At 47.0% G+C, this 21,693-nt stretch overlaps 1 protein-coding gene across 1 annotated transcript in view; it reads left to right on the top strand.

The window, feature by feature from the left end:
- The window catches only part of LOC147886710 (TatD related DNase), a 187,365-nt gene that overhangs the window by 156,689 nt on the left and 8,983 nt on the right, over positions 1–21,693 (top strand). The window contains exons 4-7 of the mRNA XM_087395749.1: positions 16,774–16,824; positions 17,150–17,250; positions 17,401–17,554; positions 17,684–17,908. Coding sequence (XP_087251875.1) covers positions 16,774–16,824; positions 17,150–17,250; positions 17,401–17,554; positions 17,684–17,908 — 531 coding nt within the window. The remainder of the gene's footprint in view (positions 1–16,773; positions 16,825–17,149; positions 17,251–17,400; positions 17,555–17,683; positions 17,909–21,693) is intronic.

Consider the following 21,693-nt stretch of genomic DNA (forward strand, 5'->3'; position numbering starts at 1 on the left):
TCCCCGTAGAGCTAAAGTCTCCAAGATCCAGTGGAGAGAAGCTGAGGGTCTGGGTCAAGGAACCACTCTGAATCTGATCCCTGCACCAAAAGACCTACAACCTTGATAGGTTGAAAAGGAAGACTCAAGCAAGATGTCCTCTGTGGACTTGAACAATCTGCCATTATCATGCACATCAAAAACCAAGGCATCCCCATGTGCATCTCGAAAGGCTAAAACCTGAAGAGGAACACCCCCTCTCGTAAAAGCACCTGCCCAAGTGGAGCAAGTGAGAGGTATATTATTTGTGTCTATCCAATCCACTGGAAGGGCTGCCTCAATCTGCAAGATCCTTGAGAGGTATATTATTTGTGTCTATCCAATCCACTGGAAGGGCTGCCTCAATCTGCAAGATCCTCCTTGCACTCCCTCTGAGATGTCTTGTCAACTAAGATTTAGTCTCCTCTGGAAGCCTCCAGAAAGCTTTCCATGACCCCAGAGACGAGGCAGGTCGCCTCTCCCATCTAGACCACTGCATGTAGAGTGAAGCACCAAGTGGTCTGCCAAGATCATCCAATATACTATCATTCCACATGACCAGTTGCCTATCAATCTCTTCACAAGAGGAAGGGGGAATCCTCCGAAGAGTGCTCCTGAAGCTGGCCCATGCTTTCAAGATGGCAAGCATGAGAGGGGACGAAGGAGACCTGAGGTGTGCTACGGTGAAGATATATCTAATACTGCGCATCCAGTCTCCTCTTGAAGAAGGTGTGCACGTCTGTATGCTACTAATAAAAATGCCTTCCACGGCTCCTGCCCTGGCATAAGTCCCCGCACCACCATCTTGCAGAGTTAGCTTTGCACTGTAAATGTGGATCAATAATATTGAGACCCCCTTCCTGTGTAGGGAGGATGAGGGTCTCCCAAGCCACCTTGGCTAAAACATCTGCTGAGATGAAAGAGTTGATGTCGACACTGCTGAGATGAGCTGCTGCTCCTCCCCGTGAGCTACTGCTCCCCCCTCTCTCTCTCTCAGCCAGCCCCCTCTCCCTCTCCCTCTCTCAGCCAGCCCCCTCTCCCTCTCCCTCTCCCTCGCTGCCCCCCCTCTCCCCCCCTCGCTGCTCCTCCTCTCCCTCCCCTCTTGCCAGCCCCCTCTCCCTCCTCCCTCACCCTCCCTCTCCCCTTCCTCCTCCCCGCCCTCCCTCTCCCCCCCCCCCGCTGCCCCCTACCTCTCCCTCCTTGCTGCCCCTACCTCTCTCTCCCCGCCCTACCTCTCCCCCACCCGTCAGCCCCCCGCCCCCCTTCTCCTTTTTATGGAGTGGTCTAGATGGCACAACTGATGTTACAGCCAGGGTGGCTTGGAAGACCTTGATTCTTCCTACAAGAGAAGGGGGTTTGAATATCATCAACCCATATCTACAGTGCAGAGCTTTACTCTGCAAGTTCGTTGTGAGAGGGCTTATGCCAGGGCAAGAGCCTTGGAAGGATTTTTTTATCAGATGCATACAGTCTCGCACGCCCACTTCAGGAGAGGATTGGACACACAGTACTAGATGGGTTTTCACCACAGCCCACCTTAGGTCTCCCTCTTCCCCTCTTATGGTTGCTATCCTGAAAGCATGGGCCAGCTTCAGGAGTACTCTCGTAGGATTCCCCCATCCACCTGTGAAGAGATTGAAAGGCAGCCTATCATGTGGAATGACAGGATTTTGGATGAGCTTGGCAGACCATTTGGAGCTTCTCCTTACATGCAGTGGCCAAGATGAGAGAGGGGCCCTGCATCTACAGTGGGAGCACGGAAAGCCTTCAGGAAGCTTCCTACAGACCGACAGGCCCAAATGGTTCTTAATCTCAGAGGGAGTGCAGGGAGAGTCCAACCGATTGATGCAGCCTTGCCCTTGGATTGGGTGGACACAGATGACACGCCTATTACTTGCTCCACTTGGATGGGGGCATTTTCCAAATTGGGAGTTCCTTTACAGGTGATTGCTTTTCTTGACACACATGAGGATGCCTTAGTTTTTATGTTTCTTCGGGGGGTAGGTTGTCCAGATCCACAGATGATATCTTGTTGGAGGTACCGTTTCAGCCAGTCAGGATAGTGGGCTTTATGGAGCATGGCTCTCTTTCACAGTGGTACTTGGATCCTGACCCGCTTCTCCTCACCCTTGGCTCATGGAGGCTGTGGCTCTATGGAGGTGTCCCAATTAAGTTTTTGCAGTGCGACCCTAGGGAATGGGAATGGATAGATGAAGGGCACCGAGAGAAGAGCATCCCCTTTTTTCGTTACACAGTTAGTAATGCCAGGAAATTCCATCTTAGCTGTAGGGGTTGGAGGCCCACCAGAGCTCATCATTGGGAGAACTTTCAGATTTTTGCTGACTAGCAGAAATTTTTTTGGCAGAGACTCTGGAAATCCCACCGGAATAGAAAAATCACTCTCTTCTTTTGGCTTTCTGTTCATGGTGGGATAGCAGTGAACCATTGGAGGTCCAAGTTCGGAGCTGACCCTTCTTGCCCTCGCTACCTTTTTGCTTTGGAGACAATACAGCACTCCCTCTGGGATTGCAGACAGGTGAGAATCATATGGAAGGGTATTGCAAGACTTTTCAGCACTTTTGTTCGCCTACCTTGCTATATGACCTGGGGATCAGTGGCTTGGCTTACTCTTTCAGGGCCCCAGGTATTTTTTGAGAGACTTGATTCCTCTTGGGCTCTTCACATCCGACGACACCTTGTGGAGTCGTGCTCTCTAGAGGATGTTTTGGCCACTCTTTTCAGGGCTGCTCACTCCTCGGTCGACTCTCCATGGGAGATCCTAGCTAGCATTGCGGCATGTCATATTTGGAGAGCCAGATGCACTGAGGCTTTGGAGGGTTCTCAGGTTCACCCTTCTCAGATCTTGGCCATTACTTGGATAGATACGATACACACTCTGATGGCCGTTTGGGCGACCATGCAATGATCAACTCGAGCAGCCTCCTCCAGGAGAGTTACTTTTCTAGAGATTGGAGAGACTCTCCCTTCTTTGCTGAGACTTCTACAGGGTTGAGATGGCATTTTCAGCCTCAGCCTTGGTTTCTTTCTACCTCATTCCTGTGAGTTGTTTTTTATTACATGCTTAGCATGGTGTATTTCCGCATAGTATCAAAGACACAATCTCTTGATCACGAACCTCCATTCCTACGTTGAACAGATCACGGGCGATGACACTCAATTGTTCCACCCAGCCTACTCTCGTGGATCATAGATTTTCGAATTCATTTATTCCTTTGTTTTTTTTTTCATGCTTATCCACGAGACCCTCATTTCCCTAGATAGTTCTCCTTGCCAAATGTCATCATTTTGGCCTCTCCACTTGGTGCACCTTTTTACCCCTCTCTTGGGCACATTTAAGACCACTTGCCCCTTGGCATTATTGCACATTTAGGTGCACCTAGGCCTTAGCACCCAGAACTACCTAGTCAATGCCATATCACCCTCACCTAGGACCTTGGCAGTTACTTCTCTTGACCATTTCAATTGCGCACATTAACTATTACAAAACTTGGTCATCTAAGAGAAAATGCCCACCGATCTTTCCGAGGTCATGCTATCTCGGCTAGAGCATAACATTCCTTCCCTCTTCAAGCATCAGCGTCCTCGATGATGAAATCTGGGAACACTCTCCGTAACTGGTATACGGATTCCCAGGTAGCTTCCGATAGAGGCTGACCATGCCATGCAACCAACACCGTGGGTATCTTCCGATTTCGTATTTGCATTGTTCCTCGGTCCAGGATTCTTGTTGGCTTGCGCCTCGCAATATCCTCTCTCTCTTGAAACAAAACCACACCTTCGATTAGTGAGTCACCTGTATGCAAAAATTTCTTTAAGCACGAAACATGAAAAACCGGGTGCACCTTACACCCCTGTGGCAATTCTAATTTATAGGCTACATTGCCTATTCTCTTTAGAATTAACCACGGCCCACAGTATCGAGGTGATAACTTAGCACACTCTCTTGAAGTCAACGACTTCGAGTGCGAAGGAATTCTGAGAAAAACTTTTTCTCCTTCCTTAAATACTCTTATAGACCGGTTTTCATCCGCATACACCTTGGCTCTATCCATAGCCTGGCGGATATTAGCTCTCGCAAGTGCTAGCATCTCCTGCATCTGAACTACAAAGTTCGCGGCACTAGGCACTTTCTGAGGTACTCCAACTATAGTTGGATTTGCTGGTCTATAACCATAGTTCAGTTGAAACGGACTGAACCCGGTAGAGGAATGTTTCCTATCATTGTAGGCAAACTCTAACAATGGTAACCACTTGTCCCACGTATGTTGCCTCAATGACACATATGCTCTCAGCATATCCTCTAAAGTCTGGTTGACTCTCTCCGTCTGACCATCCGTCTCAGGATGATCCCCACTACTCATTCCCAACTCAGTCCTTAGTGTCTCAAATACCGCTGTCCAAAAATGACCAGTAAATCTGACATCTCTGTTTGGCACTATGGATCTAGGCAATCCATGCAGACGAAATATATGTCTAATGAACAGATCCGCCACTTGCGGGGCACTAACAGACTCTCTAGTCGGAATGAAGTGAGCCATCTTGGTTAGACGATCAACCACCACAAGGATAGAATCATACCCTCCTTGCGTCGTAGGCAGTCCTATAATAAAGTCCATGGAAATGCTCTCCCACTTACTTAGTGGTATTTCCAAGGGCTGTAAAAGTCCAGGTGGCTTCACCCGCTCGGCCTTACTTACTTGACATGAGAAACACCGTGTCACATATTCATGAATATGCTTTTTCATCTTTGGCCAAAAGAAATCTCGCTTCACGAGATCATATGTCTTCTCGACTCCTGGATGTCCCGCACACGGGCTATCATGGCATTGCCTCAGATCATTCTGACTAGGTACTACCACCTTGCCATTTCTAACTAGCATACCATCCCTTATGGTATATCTTGCATAAGTTTAGCCTTTTCTGGATGCCAGGTCATCCTTTTCATTTTCCCCGGGTTTTAACACATGAGCTTTAGGCCACAAGCTCTGGACAAACTCGTCCACTTTTTGAGTTTCTCTTATCTTGGTCATTAGAGCACTCTCTAATACCGTGAAACTCAGGTTGTGCATAATGCGAGACAACGCATCAGCAACCTTATTGTCTTTTCCTCTTCGGTACCGAATCGTTAGATTAAACTCCTGCATGAGCTCTGCCCACCTAGCTTGGCGGCCCCTGAAGTCAGGCTGTTTACAAAAATGTTTCAGAGTATCATGATCTACATCCACATAAAACTCTGAACCATACAAATAATGCCTCCATGTTTTCAAAGCATGGATAACAGCATACAACTCCAATTCATGAGTTGGCCAATTCCTTTGAGAGGGAGAAAGCTTCTTGCTTTCAAAGGCTACTGGCCTTCCCTCTTGAAGGAGGACTGCTCCTACCGCAATGCCACTTGCATCGGTTTCTAGGAACAACGGTTTCTAGGGATCAACTATTTTTAACACCGGTCCTGAGACCACAGCTTGTTTTATGGTGTTAAAACTTTCTTGTTGATTCTGTCCCCAGATAAAAGGTACTTTATCTGAGGTCAGATCAGTCAATGGCGATACTATTCCGGAATATCCTTTGATATGCCTTCTATAAAACTGGACAAATCCCAAGAATGATCGCAAACGCGGTCAAACTCTGAGGGATTGGCCAAGTTAGTATCGCAGCCACTTTCTTCGGATCCATTTCTACCCCCTGTGGAGTAATTATGAACCCTAAATATTCAAGCCTAACCATACATAGTATAGTTTTCTTCTTATTCACATAAAGACTGGCTTTCCTCAAAGTACTGAACACTATTCTTAAGTGTTCACGATGCTCAGTAACACTTTTACTGAATATCAAGATATCGTCAATAAAATGTACTACGAACTTTCCGATAGACGGACGTAGTAAAACGTTCATAAGCATGACGAATGTCGCTGGAGCATTGGTAAGTCCGAAGGGCATTACCAAAAACTCATAATGACCAAACCTGCTTCTGAAAGTGGTTTTATGCACATCCTTGGCTCTAATCCGGATTTGATGGTAGCCACACTTAAGATCTATCTTGCTGAAAATCACGGCTCCATGTAATGCATCTAGCAAATCATCAATCCGAGCCATCTGATACCTGTGCTTAACAGTGATATTATTCAATGCTCTGTAATCTATATAGAGGCGAAATGTATCATCCTTTTTCTTCTTTAATATCACTGGTGAAGCAAAAGGTGAGAAACTTGGTTGAATCTGCCCCAACTTGAGGTATTCTTCCAGTTGTCTACGCACCTCCGCTTCTTCAGCAAAACTCATTCTATAGGGAGGTCTATTTACAGGTTCTGCCCCCGGGATCAGTTCAATCTTATGCTGAACTTTCCGCTCTGGAGGTAACCCATAAGGTAGTTCATCCCTAAAACATTCAGAGAACTCCTCTGTTATAAGATTAGCCAACTTGGCCATCTCACCACTTTGCGTAACATCAGTGCTAGCCGAAGAATCATCCACCGGCTCTACCGATGCTGTGCAAAGGAATAAAAACTCTACTTGAGCTTTTCTGATTTTCATCACGGAAACCAACGGTCCCTGAGGTATATCTTTTTCACCTCGCAAGATATAAAGCACATCATTCATCTTGAATTGATATACGTGCTTTTTCCAATCAATGGCTGGATTCTTCTTAGAATGCCATGCCATACCCAGGGCTATATCTGCATGAGCAAGCTTGGTCATTTCAAAATCAAGCTTCTCAGCATAGTCCTGAATCCGAAGCTCCAACTGGGTAACCCTTTGGTCCCATACTTCAGTTGAACTTCCATCTGCCATTCTGACTGTATACGCATAGTCAGATGGGCTTGTTTTTAACTTCAGCCTCTTCACGAGCTTGGAGTTAATCACATTGTGAGTTGACGCCGAGTCAAACAACCCATTTCCTCTGAAATCCCCCTTTTTTCGGGTACTCATAGTGAGTCCCTGCCTGCACAAATCCACCAGATCTGCCTCTGGCATCCTCATAGTTCAGGGCTACTGCAATAGATTCATCTAATGTAGTCACATATTTAGCCTGAACTTCCATTTTGATCTTGTCGTTCAGTCCATAGATATAGTCTTTTAACTGAACCGACATAGGGAGAGGGTCTGTTATTGTCATGACACATTCCCTGAATTTGTCAGTGTACTCTGCTACTAACAGACTCCTCTGACGAAGATTTCTATAAGCATCCCAAGCTCGGGAGTCTTCATCAGGTGGGAGAAAGTGTTTCTTGAATTCAGCTTTAAACCCTTCCCAGGTGGTAGGAGCAACTTGATCCCTCTGTTGCTTTATCCACCATGCTGCCTCAATAAATAGGTGTGTGGCCTCACGGATTTTCTTTAGATCAGATCTAATTTCACAAATGGCGAAGGCTTCTTCCCACTTGTGTAACCAAACCTCGATCACATCAGAGCTGCGCTCGGTCATCTGACCAGCGTACTTCTCCGGTCTATAATTAGCGATATTAGGCACTTTGACCCTTGCGCGCTCTAATGAATGGATACTGGGCTCTGGCTCTGCTGGAGCTTTGCCCTTATCAATTCTAGACGGTCTAGCCGACAAGGCTTGTACCATCTCCCTAATCTCACAATGACATCAAGACTGGCCACTTGCCCTTTCATTTTAATTAACTCCGTATCATTAAAGGCCGTATACCCCATTGCTGCGGGCTTAGATAGGATGTTATCAGGTGCACTCGTCACTAACTTAGCAACAGATACACATAACAAACAAGGTACTAACCTCTGAGAAGGTCCCGCCAATTGCATCTGCATATGTTCCACATTGGGACACTCCTGCATTTCCACGTCGCATTCAGATATTATCATATTAGCCGTGCGACGGTCTTTATTCAGTGGACAATCCTTCCACTGATGTCGCTGAAGGCAGCCGAAGCACAATCCTTCTTTTCTAGCTTTCTCTTTTTGTTCAGGGGTCAACGAGGACTTTGACCAAGCCCGGGCTGCCATTGGAGTTATTTTTCTTTTCACCCCAACGGTGGTACTTGTTTTTACTGGTCCCTCAACCGGCTTCACCTGCTTGGTTTGGCCACTTGGCTGCGAGACACTTGTCTTTGCATTTTGACCAGCATTCACTTGAAGCTGCTGGTTCATAATCTGCTGTAAAGCATCTTCTAATATCGAAATCCTACCGATCAAAGTAGGTGCTGCACGATGTGACATCTGTTGTGTAGAGTGCACTCTAGACTCACTAGGATTCACCCTAGAATTCTGCCCTTCTGCCTCCATAGTTTCACAATGGAAGATGGGTTTTTTTTTTTTTCTCAGTCTTTTCTAGAACCCAAATAAAAAATATATATACCCTTCCTGTTTTTTTCTTTCTCCTACGTCCTAAACTCTCAGTTATAAAACACTCTGAACGTCCCTTTTTGCGGTGCAGAAATAACATGACCATATGAAAAAAAACTGTATGGAAAGAAGGGGCTCCCTGATTTCTCCTCGAAATCTCGATTGGTCCTCTTTTCATCCACCGTTAAAGATACCAAAGCGCTTCTAATGCGCGTCAGTTCACTTGCAACTTTCTGGACCTGTAATATCACTTAAGTACGACAAACTGGCAGACAATGTCGATGACGACTCTTCCTGTTCTTCGTTATGTTCCACCTCCTAAATTTGCACGCAGTCGTCCGTCAACACCCCACGAGGTAGAATATGCGCCGACTAGAGGAGGTCTCGCAATCATTCGACGGATCACGCTCCTACAGCAAAGGTGAGTTGATCCTACGCCTACGCAAACGAACGTCCACGTCACCTCTGCGCTCCACCTGCTACCAGCCGCTGCCTTACGTGACCCCAAAGTCCAGCCACGAAACAAAAGCCCCGTGCGTCATAGCTAACGTCTAGATTCGTCAAAGGCCAATTGCGCGTCAGCGCGTTACGGGACCCCCAGGTCACCCCGCTAGCCTTTTTACATTGAAAGTTAGGAACGCCGTCGATCAGGCGTCGCCAGCAGCTCCGTGACCACCTCGTTTCGTCACATAGTCTAGTCACGTTTACCCCTCTCTAGTCCCTTACTCTCTCCACAAGGCTCTGATACCAACTATCAAAGACACAATCTCTTGATCACGAACCTCTATTCCTACGTTGAACAGATCACGGGCGATGACACTCAATTGTTCCACCCAGCCTACTCTCGTGGATCACAGATTTTTCATTTATTCCTTTGTTTTTTTTTTCGTGCTTATCCACGAGACCCTCATTTCCCTAGATAGTTCTCCTTGCCAAATGTCATCATTTTGGCCTCTCCACTTGGTGCACCTTTTTACCCCTCTCTTGGGCACATTTAAGACCACTTGCCCCTTGGCATTATTGCACATTTAGGTGCACCTAGGCCTTAGCACTCAGAACTACCTAGTCAATGCCATATCACCCTCACCTAGAACCTTGGCAGTTACTTCTCTTGACCATTTCAATTACGCACATTAACTATTACAAAACTTGGTCATCTAAGAGAAAATGCCCACCGATCTTTCCGAGGTCATGCTATCTCGGCTAGAGCATAACACATAGAGCTTGCTCTAGCGGGTTTCTTTCTTACTTAATAGAAGTCTCTTTTTTGAAAAAAAAAAAAACATCTACTATGCCATCAAGCCTACTCCAAAGAAAATTTCTGATCGGTCTCCTGAGCTGAATGATGCAATCTCTAGAACAGCACCAGCAAGAACAAACAAACCAGGCTGTGGCCAAGAGGACCTGGTTGACCACCACAACTCTAGAGGCAAGGTCCAGCTTGGCTCAGCCCCAAAAAAGGAGCTTCCTCCTGATGCTCTCCAACACGAGAGCAAATTGCTGCGTGGAGGAAATATCCAAGCCGACCTGGCAGCCCAAATATCTGACGGGAACACCCCTCTGAACCCAAGTGAAACCCATGTCAGCCCCCAATTTGGAGTGTCCTCGTCACTGATCCAAAAGCCATTGGATTTATGCCAATTTATTTGCGCCTCCGCCGCCAAGCAAAATAAATCCAATGCTATCTTGAAAGAAGTGACCGTCTGTGGTGTGGCATCCAAGTAAACTGTCATGTCATCTGCCAACTCACTGTCAATAGCTCCTCTTTCCGTCTGATGGGAGATCTCAGCCCAAAGATGTCAGCTTGAGATCTAATATAAATACTCATAGCTTCAGCCACGAACAAAAAAAGAAAAGGAGCAAGGGGGCATACCTGACGTATGATCTGGAAATCTGAAATCTCTCACCGCTTACCCCACCAATAAGTACCTGGCTGTGGGCTGATCTGTACAAAGAAGAAACACCTCTGATCCAAGCATCTGTAAAGCCAAAAAGTAGAAGGGTGCCCTCCAAAAAACCCCAATCTACTCTATCATAAGCTTTCTCAAAATTCAAGAGTAGAATGGCTAGATTCTGGCCGCTCTGCATGGCCCACTCTGAAGCTTCCCAAAAGGAGAAAATGTTATAAAAAATGCTTCTGCCATGCACAAATCCCGTTTGAGTGTCATGAATAAGATTTGGGAGAAGGGGCTGCAATCGGAGGCTGATTGCCTTGGCCAGAATCTTGTAACATGCCCCCAAAAGTGTGATAGGCCTCCACTGGGACACTAAATTTCTGCAACCCCCTTTCGGGATAAGGTGGATGAGACCCTCTGTGAGTGACCCGGGCATCTCCCCAGAGTCCCAAATGCCCTGTAGGGCTGATGTAATGTAGTCTCCAATCATATCCCAAAATGCAATGAAGAAAAAAGAGGTGAGGCCATCCGAACCTGGGCACTTGCCCTTGTGAGGGGCTGAAAGTGCAATCTTGAACTCTGTGTTGGTGAAAGGTGCATCAAGCAAAACATGCATATCCGGTTTCACCAACATAGGGATGCTCTGCCAAATAACCTGACTAGCAAAACATGCATATTCGGTTTCACCAACATAGGGATGCTCTGCCAAATAACTTGACTAGCATCCTCTCTATCCTGTGTCAGGATCTGCAGTAAGAAGAGCGTCATAGAAATTTGAAGCTATGCGCATGACGTCATCTGTATCTGTCTGTAAAACCCCATGTGAGTCAATAAGCTGGGATACACTCTCTCTACTATGTCTAGGGCCAAGAGTGAGAAAAAGTGTTTATTGACTCTACCACCCATTTGAACCCAGAAGGACTCCCGTGCATGAAAAGCATACTCTGCTCTCTGATCAAGCAATGTCTGCTGATGAGCCCTTGCTGCAGCAAGGCGCTTCTGAATCCAAGCATCTGAAGCCCGTTTCTGCTCTTCCCTCTGCAAAGCTGACAACTGCTGGCGAATACCAATCTCACGTCTGAAAATATCTCGTTTCTTGGTACTAGCAAGTGAGTGGTAAAAGTTGCTAATACCAAAAAGGGCAGCAGCTACATGTGATGGAGATGGCTGCCCACCCTGGACATGAGAAACCCATATCTGCAAGGCTACCTTAGCAAGGTCCTCCTCTGTATACAAGGCATTCGGGATCTTGATGCTGGCTGACCGGCCTCTCATGCGAGACTCTGAGATAGCCAGCACAACAGGAAAGTGGTCTGAAGTGGAAACCCCAGCAACAATGCATACCGATCCAGCTCTGTCTAGTGCCCAATCATCTACATAGAATTTATCAATGCGTGCATGAATGCCTGCATCTGCTGCCTCCTATTCGACCAAGAGAACAGGAGGTACTGTGGCTGAATAAGAAAGGCATCGTCCAACCAAGTATCTCTGGCACAGTAGTGAAAAAGGAAGGCATCCCAAGCTGCTCTCTCCAAAGAGTGAAGTCCTCCTTCTCTACCCCCTTTTTTGTTTGACGGTAACTCAACCATGTTGAAGTCACCTCCAATCACCCATGAATCCGCAATGGGGGCCCAAGAGAGCAAATCCTTCCACATAATGACACATTCCCCTCTAATGTTGGAGGCATATAGGTTAAGGAAACCAACCTTATGCCCTCAAATCAAGAGAATAATCCATTGAGCCCTAGAGGGGATAATGACTCCATGTCCAACAACTAAGGGGAGAACCGATTGTGAAACTGAAATAGAAGTGCCTCCCCTAGTGCCCAAGGCAGGCGACCAAAACGTATGGTCAGAAAGCAATTTGCCTGACTTGGCACAATCCCTAGAATCCAGTTTGTGCTCTTGAATAAATAAGACATCAATGGAACCCCCAGTAACACTTGGATGAAGTTGATCTCGGATCAGCTGTTTGCGGCGGCGATGTGGGACGCCACCTTGGCCCTGTATGTTCCAGCTAACAATCCTCATCAACGGGAGGATGTAGAATGGAACACCTTACCCGACCTAGTGGCGGAAACAAACCCCCCAATAGGGGAAGACCTCCGGCTCGAGGAGCGAGGAATGGAACCAAATGGCGGAAAATCAGCAGGGGGAAGAACCTTGCCACCTGACGAAGAAGCCCTGTCAACAGGAAACCCAATCACTAGCTCACCGAAAGTAGAGGGCACAAACTCCTCCTCTGGGAAATCTAAAGCATCTGCCAGAGCTGAAAATGAGTTCCTGTGAATCAGGCCAGACATCGGAGTGCGAAGGATCCCTTCTGAGGGAAGAGGATCAATAGTGTAAACCATCCCCTTTCCCCTATCCAAGGGAGGAAGTGAGGAATGCTCAAGATGACCCTGTGTCTGAATGGCCACGGAGACCTCTCCTGCCTCGGGGAGAGTGTCTAGCACTGAACCAGATAAAGGACCCGTTGGGTCTAGGGGAGAAGTTGCAACCGGGAAGGAGGACGAAGCTGAAGCATCTCGGATTGTGTGAGATGAGACTGGAGGGACAGCTCGAGCTGAAGCAGAGTCAACTAATGCATCCTCATGAACTGAAGGTGGAATCTGCACACGAACGGGAACCCAACGGGGTGTGACGGGTGCCCCTGAAGGTCGTGAGGCACCGGAGGCAATAGGTGGCGGTACCAAAGGAGCGCTCAGTTGATGAGGAGCACTCTGGCGAGTAGGAGCTATACCACCAGCCTGAGGAGGACCACCCTGTCGAGGCCGAGGAGCAGGTGCTGGACCTGTACCACCTCCTTGTCGAGGCCGAGGAGCAGGTGCTGGACTTGTACCACCCCCCTGTCGAGGCCGTGGGGCAGTTGCTGTACCAGAAGGCTTCTTGGGCCTTTTCTTCTTCATGGGGCAATCCCTGGCGAAGTGTCCAATGGTCCTGCATATCCTGCACTGGTCCTGTGTACCTGCAATCTCTACTCTTTGGCGAAAAAAAGAACCATTCGGGCGCTGAAGCATAACATGGTCCATCGTGAGGTTAGGATCCTTATGGAGGACCCTAACTCTAGGCACCCCATCAACCTTGGTTGCCTCTGCTGCAGTCAGCGGCAACCCAGGGAGGGGGGGGATCTCAGCAACCATGCCGAAATGCTCCCCAATAACAGGAGGAAGTCGATGGTAAACCTGGGGAAGCTCGGGAAATCTGATGAAGAGCGAAAATTTTTCCTTGTTTGCCTCCATTGGGTTGAAACCAATATTGAAGGCGTCAAAGAAAATCTTCATGTGTCCCAGGTGTAAAAAGTCAGCTTTGAACACGGTGCTCGCAGCCTCTGGAGTGTCAAAGACAACTTGGAAAAACCTCGTCCCAGAAGACAAACATCTAAAAATCGTGGATTGAGGTCCGGGGGAAGAGCCGCAAGCATCTAGTCTCTGGCTTGGGATCTGGAAGGGTGAGACCCGAAGGTGCGTGCGATCAATGTGGTAGAGCTGTTGCAACTCGTCTTCAGAAAATGTGAGAGTTGTCGTGGCCGGTGGAGGTGGAATTGGATTGGCTGACGGAAAATTTATCACCAATCAAGGTGAGGAGGCTGATTCGAACACTTTTGAGGCTCCGTCCGCTCCAAAAAACGCTGCGGGAGAATGAAAGAGGGGGAGAAGGGCTGAGGCGGGGGGATAAGGAGCGGGGGAGAGGAGAGGGGGGTAGATGAGAGGGCAGAGGCGTAGGGTAGGGAGCGGGGGAGAGGAGAGGGCTGAGGCGGGGAGTAGGGAGCAGGGTAGAGGAGAAGGAGGGAGGTAGAGGCGGGGGGTAGGGAGCGTGGTAGAGGAGAGAGGAGAGGGGGGTAGAGGCGGGGGGTAGGGAGCGGGGTAGAGGGAGGGCTGAGGTGGAGGGAAGGGAGCGGGGGGGGGTGAGTAGGCTGAGGCAGAGGGTAGGGAGCAGGGGAGAGAGTAGGCTGAGGCGGAGGGAAGGGAGCCGGGGGGGGCTGGGGGGGGAGTAGGCTGAGGCGGAGGGTAGGGAGCGGGGGAGAGGAGGGGGCAGAGGAGTGTGAGAGGGGGCTGAGAGGCAGGGAAGGGGGAGTGGGCTCAGAGGGGAGGGGAGAGGGGAGGGGGCGGGCCTGAGAGGGAGAGGAGGGAGGGAGGGAGGGGCTGAGGGCGAGGGAGAGGGAGGGGCTGAGGGAGAGGGGGCAGCAAGGGAGCGGGGAGGAGCGCCTTGTGGGCATTTTCTTATCGGCTACTCTCAAAATTCAGTGGGCACTCGTGCTTTGTTTGTGCCAAGCATTGGCATGTTTGGGGCAGATTCGATTCTCTTTGGAACTGCTCAAGCCATACTTTTTTAGGCTGCATTAGCCTAGCCAAGTATTCACTTGTGGAACAATGTTCTCTTGTGGTTGCAGTATAGATCACAGCATGTGAATTTTGGGGACTATTTCTGCATTCATCGTTGAAGATGGCTTAGAATCAGAATTCGAATCCGGGAGATATTTTTGGAGTTTGGCTTAGGAGAACAAATTGGATGGCATCACGTATTCTTTGTGGAGCTTTATGGCCAAGAACCTTTTGGCTACAAAGAGTCTATGGTGTTTTGTTACAGGTGAAGATGTCCATCAAAGAGATGTAGTTATTGCTCCTAGTACACCAAGAAGTAATTGTTAGAAAAGACCCAACAGAGGGTACACATAGCGGAAGACTTATAGTAATGCCCAGGAGCTCACACAGTGTGCGGTGTGGGTGTGGAATCACAAACTTCTTTACTTATGTGCATTCAATAGATGTGCAAACTCATCAATAGACAATGAACCAACCAGATAGAGAAACCACCAAAATATATATTTCCGTCCACAACTATGGACACAATACAAAAGAGACAGATCCAGAGTCCCACCAATGGTGTGGTCCTCTGATCTTACCACAAGGTACTTCTCCTATCTGCTGGCTATCTCTAGACTCGAGTCCGCGTGCTCCACCTCGAGCGTCTGTAGACTTTCCGTCCAGAACGATCCTCTCGACCTTACTGCCTGTGAATCAGCCTAGGTGGGCTGCCTCTCAAGCTCAGTCTGCAGCTCCTTTAGGGTCACCTTCACCTCCTGTGTATAGGTCCAAGGCTTGCCTTCTTGCTGCTCCTGTCTGCTGTGAGAAGGCTACTCGAGAGAATGTGATCACGACACCTTGCTGCCCTAGAAGACAGCCAAGGTCCAGCCTCTAGGAACTCAGTCTGCAGCTCACCTTCAACTCTCCTTCACCCCCAGTGTGAGGCCCAAGGGAGTGGCTCCTGGCTGCTCCTGTCTGCTCCTGCTTTTGCTGAACTGTTGGATGAGAAATGAGGCCTGAAGCCTCTCCTTTTATAGGCCCTAAGGCCTGACCAGAAATACCGACCAGTCTGCCCTGACTGGGCCGACTGGACAGACTGGGTTGGCTGGCCCAACCGACCTGGTTGGCTCAGCCCAACCAGCCCTATATAAGGGCCCTTTGCTGGCCCTTTGTTCCATGCAGGGTCCAGCTCCTTTGCTGCTGTCCTGCCACCTGCCAGCCCTGCTTGCAAGCCATAGACCTGCCCATAGACCCCCACTATACTGCGCCTTGCTGCAGCCCTTTGCCGGCGCCTTGTCCTGGCCGTACCTCTTCCGTACACTGCCCTGCAGCAGCCCGTACAGATCTGTACAGCTTTGTACCCTGCTCCGCACACATGCTGATGTCAGCGCACTTTTCATAGGGTCCTGCTGCAGTCCACTGAGTGCCTCATGCCAGGCCTGATCCAAGACACTGTGTCCCCACCATCTTCCTGCACATGAGCTGCTCCTGATGCAACCTTCCATCCTTGGGATACCCCACCGACCATGAATGCTCCAGATCTCAGATCTGTCCCAGATCCACACATCCAGGTAATCTCTCTTTGGGCACATCCTGCCCTAGGTCTCCCTCCCCCACGCTCTCCTCATTTGGGGGCTTACAGATGGGGAGGTGACCATTCCAACAGTAATCCCCGTGGACAACAGGCTCATGTTTGTCCTACACACGATCAGAGAAGATGGGATGCTAGAGATGTCCATGCTTTGTTACTCATTCCCTTCTCTATTAAGAGGTTCCTCATAACTCATATCCCCTCCTCCAAGAATTCGAAGTAGCTTGGGATACCTTGGAGACTATGTATCAGGCATGGCATTGGACCAAGGAAAAGAGAACTTGATAATGTCAAGTTGTTGAAGGGTGACTCAATGTTAGATCATTTGACCCAATGTTAAATAATTTGACTAAGTTCTAGGATATTAGAGAACAGCTACTGAACATTTATGAAGTCATACGTGATAGTCAGCTTACCTATGTGAGCTGTAGGCTTTGAAATCACACACGTCCATATGAGCAAAATGAAGTTCATCTCCACATGAGTGACAATTGTTCTGATACATCCTTCTAATGACCTTTTCTTGAGTCTCTACCTCTACTTGCCACATAATATAACCAATACAGAGACTAAATTGTTGTTATTAAGATATTTCTTATTTGATTTTGTTTTGTTTTGTTTTGTTTATATTTCAGACTGGTTTGGACAAGGGTGCACGCGGAAGGGCCATCAATCTCACAACACAGGTGCATTAGCATAGAGTACGCTGCAAGAGCTAACAATTTGCATTTATTTTTTGTTGCGTCATTCAATTTAGGCTGAAGAACAATTTATTTCTTGGAGAGCTTGAGATTAGAAGCTTTGTTTCACTAACTGGGTCTTTCAAATCTTCGTTATTTCTCCTTTCTTGTCTTGTTCCTTATTCTACTGTGTTTCCTGTTGTAAAAGAACTTTTAAGCATTTAGTGTTCTCTATTTGGATTCTCTTTTTGGTCTCCTATAAACAACTCAAGTATGTCAGTGGAACTTTTCTGTTCTTGCAAAGATGTACATTTGATGAAAAATTTTGCAGGTCGACATCTTTAAGCAACAGTTAGCACTCGCAAAAGAGTTACAGCGGCCTGTAGCTGTACACTGTGTACATGCCTTTGGGGAGCTTCACGAGACACTCCAGTAAGATATTTTGCTTTCATATGGCAAATATTATCAAGAAATACGTAGAAGTCTTTTGTTCTATCATCCCATTTACTATTCGATGGAACATTATTCATTGTTTTGTCATGTGAGGTGTTTGCTATATGTGCTCACTGGTTAGGTGAACAGGGAGATGGGACCATTCCCAGCTGGGATAATCCTGCATTCCTATCTGGGTTCGGCAGAAATGGTGCGACCATTAGCCAAGCATGGAGCATTTTTCTCATTTTCCGGGTTTCTGACTTCCATGAAGAGTAAGAAGGCTGAGAAAATGTTACGTGAGGTAATTGATGTGTCAAAACACTGAACATTTGTTCATTCTGTGGTTGAATGCTGGGTAAGTAAAGTAAAAAAGTGAATAGTACTTGTGTTCTATGTAAAAAAATGACAATTCTTCCTTTTGTTAAAGCAGGTTCCGTTGGATAGGATCTTGCTCGAGACAGATGCTCCAGATGCACTTCCTAACGTAGACCAAGCTTCTTTGATGTGGGTGCCTGGAAGCAGTAACGATCCAACTGAAATAAATGAATCATATGAGAACCAGGCTGGCAACATGAGGGATAAAGAAGTATCTTCTGAAAGTAAAGGAAATAAAAAATCTCACCAGGCTTTGAATCATCCAGCAAATATAAAATCTGTGAGTTTCAACATCTCTTACTATGATTTGGTTGCATATAGTTCTGAAAAAAACCCAAAATGTGGAGGCCTGCTAGACTGCAATGTCCTCCAAAAGTGCACGGGAGGAATAGATGCGTGCACGCACACATTTTTTTGGGGGGTGAAATCGATGTATGTTTATATTGCAAAAAGCAGTCCCCAAAGAGGAGACATGCGATGACAATATCAGAAGATTTCATTGTAAGACAAGTAAATAGAGTAATCTATGTGACAAAACACACACACCCACACACACACACACACACATTTAAAAAAAAAAATAGTGAAATCCATGTAAGTTTATATTACAAAAAGACTGTCTCCAAAGCAGAGATCAGCCAATACAAAATGACAAAATCTCAGTATAAGACAAGTAGACAGCATAGTCTATCTGCTGAACAGACAAGCAATCAGAGTGATTGCTTGAGTGACATGCGAAAGTAAAAGAACATGGAAGAGGTGGGCTCATGAAAGACTTGTTGATTCGTGTCTTTCCATATGGTCCAGAGTGCCCAATATCTCACACACACACACACACATTTTTTATTATTATAGTGAAATCATATATTTTCTGGCAGACTTCTGAGGTTTCTCTCGGAAGCATACTTGTAATTGTTTAACTTTTGTACTTCATGGTGGGTTTTTTTCCTCTTTTTGAGGTTTCACACACTTTTTTTTTGGGCGAGAAGAAATATTTTATTGCTGTAAAATAATTACATTCATAGTTACTTCAAAAGTGGAGTAACTACTACTCAACTGAAAATCTCAGTATAAGCTGTATATACATCACGATCAATCAAATGAGTCTGAAAGCAATCATAAAACGATTGCTGCAGAGATCATTTGAAAAAAACAAAAGATGGAAAAGTAGGATCACCAAAAACTCTATGACTGCCGTCCATCCATAGAGTCCACAGTGCCCAATAGCGCACTCAAAACCCAGCTAGACAGGGTTTTGAGGTTTCACACACACACACACACACACACACACACACACACACACACATGGCACAATGGAATTGCTGCATAGTGAAATGCCAATTCTAGCTAGAATAAAAGCATACAACTGGATATGCAGCAATTGAATTGCAAACACGCAACGAACTCCAAATATAGAAAACCCATACTGAGGAGTTGAGGAAGGAGAATCTTCCTGAGAAGCTTCCGGTGGCTTCTCATAGAAGCTAGGGCTTCAGCCCCATCCTATGTGGCACACTGATGCAGTGTGCCCAATTAGAATGCATGAAACACATGCACTAGATGCAATACCTGCATCTAATTCACTGCTCTAGAGTGATTGAGATGGTAAGTGAATGTTTGCGTGAACATGGCAAGGCCACAAGAGATAGACCAATGGAAGTGGTGCCATGTGGAAACCATCTCCTTCATCAATGATGGATGTATGTAGGGCCTGCCAAGTTTATGTGGTCCCTTAAAAATCTCTAACCCCTATCCATGACATAACATCATGGATGTCCTATCCTAAGTCCTATTGCCCACAGCATGCAATGAGGAGGCACTGTGTCACAAAGACGCTTTTGAGAGCAAGGAATGAATGGATGCTATGCAATCGAAATGGCACTTGGGAGTTGTGTGACTTGCCTAAGGGCAAGCTTGCCATAGGCATTAAGTGGGTTTACAAACTCAAAAGGAAGGCCAACGACAGTATTGACCGCAATAAGGCTCACCTTGTTGCAAAAGGCTATGCACAGGTTATTGACTTTGAGTAAACTTTTTTACCCACGTCACGCATTATGACCATTAGGTGTGTCATTTCCATACAGCCCATCATCATTGGCAAGTGCATTAGCTTGGGTTACCTACATGGTGGTTTGCAAGAGGTCTATGTCTCTCAGGGTTGTGTTTTTTTAAAAACAAGGAAAAGACTTCTATTCAATTAAGTATGAAAGAAACACCAAGAGCAGTGCTCATGATAAATATACATCATGCAAATGAAAACCAAACACCCAAAGAGGGCAAAGAACGTGCTCATCCAACATGCCAGAAAAAATTCAAAATTGAGGCTGAAACTGCTGCCTCAACCTTGTGGAGGACTCCGATAAAAACGGCGAGCCATTCCACTTCCTAAGGAAAACAATCCTCTAGCAAAAGTTGCTGAGAAGACCCCTACATGCTCACCCATATGGCCATCAAGGTGCATACCGTGTCTATTCATATACTAGCCAATGTGTTTGAAGGGTGGACTTGGGAGGCATCCAAAGCTTGTTCTACAAAGGCCAGGTCACATCTAAGATCTCTCGTGCGGTCCTATAAGGAGTGTCGCCTGCAAAGAGCCTGGGATTGAAGCTCCTCACTACTTGTTTGAATCGCATCTGCAACCTAGGTAGCCCACATCCTCCTTCTGGGGGCTCTCCGACTACTGTGGGATGAAAGTGTTGGGAATCTGGACCCCCTTTTGTGGAAGTCCAGGCTGGGGCTGCTCTAGGTGAAGTCTAATTAGGTAGGGATAAAACATCATCGTGCCTTCCAAAATACCCGTGGCCGAAGATGGGAGAACTTCCATCTCTCCCCATGGCTCATGATCATTGATCGTGAAGATGAACTGCTCCGACCTACTTCCTCTGTCGTTGGCATCCCTAAAAAAGAAACTCCTCCGTGCTTGCTCCCCAATTTCCAGGTTGTCGAGATCACCGTCAACAACCCAGGAGTCAACATCTGGAAGCACTCAATTAGCTTTCTCCAGAAGGCAGGGTGTTGTCTACAAGCAAGGGCATACACATTCAAGATCCCAATTCTGGCATCATCTAATTGAAGTCTTATCCAAACCGCCCACCCAGTGATGAGCTCACTCACTGTAATCAAACACATGTGAGGCAACTGCCTGAGATGGGTGGCAGGGTCAACAAACACTTTTTCTCTACTCATGGGTCCAGACATAGTAGAGATAGTGTTTCGCAGCTTGTTGACTCAGGCGGGGTGTTACAATCAGATCTTGATGCTGTCATACATGTAGCTTCAGATTTTTTTGCATCCCTTCTTACTGCAGATCCAGGCACACAAGCCATTGATGATGCCAAAGAGGTTATTTGGCAGTGTATCCCTGTATTGGTGAAGGATGAGATGTATGTTTCTCTGGATGCACCTTTCACCAATGCAGAATTCAAGACTGCATTACTTGCCCTTCACAAGGGCAAGTGCCCAGGTTCAAATGGACTTACCCCCTCCTTTTTTATTACTTTTTGGGAGCAGGTTGGTGATCACATTACATCAGCCCTGCAGGGCGTGTGGGACTATGGTGAGATGCCGGACTCACTCACAGATGGTCTCATTCATCTCATCCCAAAGGGGAATAATAGGAATCTTGTGTCTCAATGGAGACCCATCACTCTTTTGGGCACTTTTTACAAGATTCTGGCGAAAGCCATCAGTCTGCGGCTACAGGTTTTTCTTCCAGATTTGATTCATGACACACAGATAGGGTTTGTGCATGGCAGAAGTATTTTTTATAATATTTTCTCATTTTGGGAGGCCTCAGAATGGGCCATGCAGAGCCGCCAGAGATTGGCCATTCTACTCTTGGACTTTGAGAAAGCTTACGACAGAGTAGACTGGGATTTCTTAGAGGGTACTCTATCTCGCTTTGGTTTTTCAGATGCATGGATTAGAGGAGTATCCTCTCTCTACAGATCAGCCCATAGCCAGGCTCATTAGGGGGGTAAGAGGGGACAGGTTTCAGATTTCCAGATCCGTCCGCCAGGGACGCCCTCTTGCCCCGTTTCTTTTTCTGTTTGTGGCGGAAGCTAT

This window comes from Dipteris shenzhenensis, chromosome 24, assembly GCF_047967505.1.
Source record: "Dipteris shenzhenensis isolate YYH24624 ecotype China chromosome 24, Dip_SZ_1.0, whole genome shotgun sequence".
NCBI classification, from domain to species: domain Eukaryota; kingdom Viridiplantae; phylum Streptophyta; class Polypodiopsida; order Gleicheniales; family Dipteridaceae; genus Dipteris; species Dipteris shenzhenensis.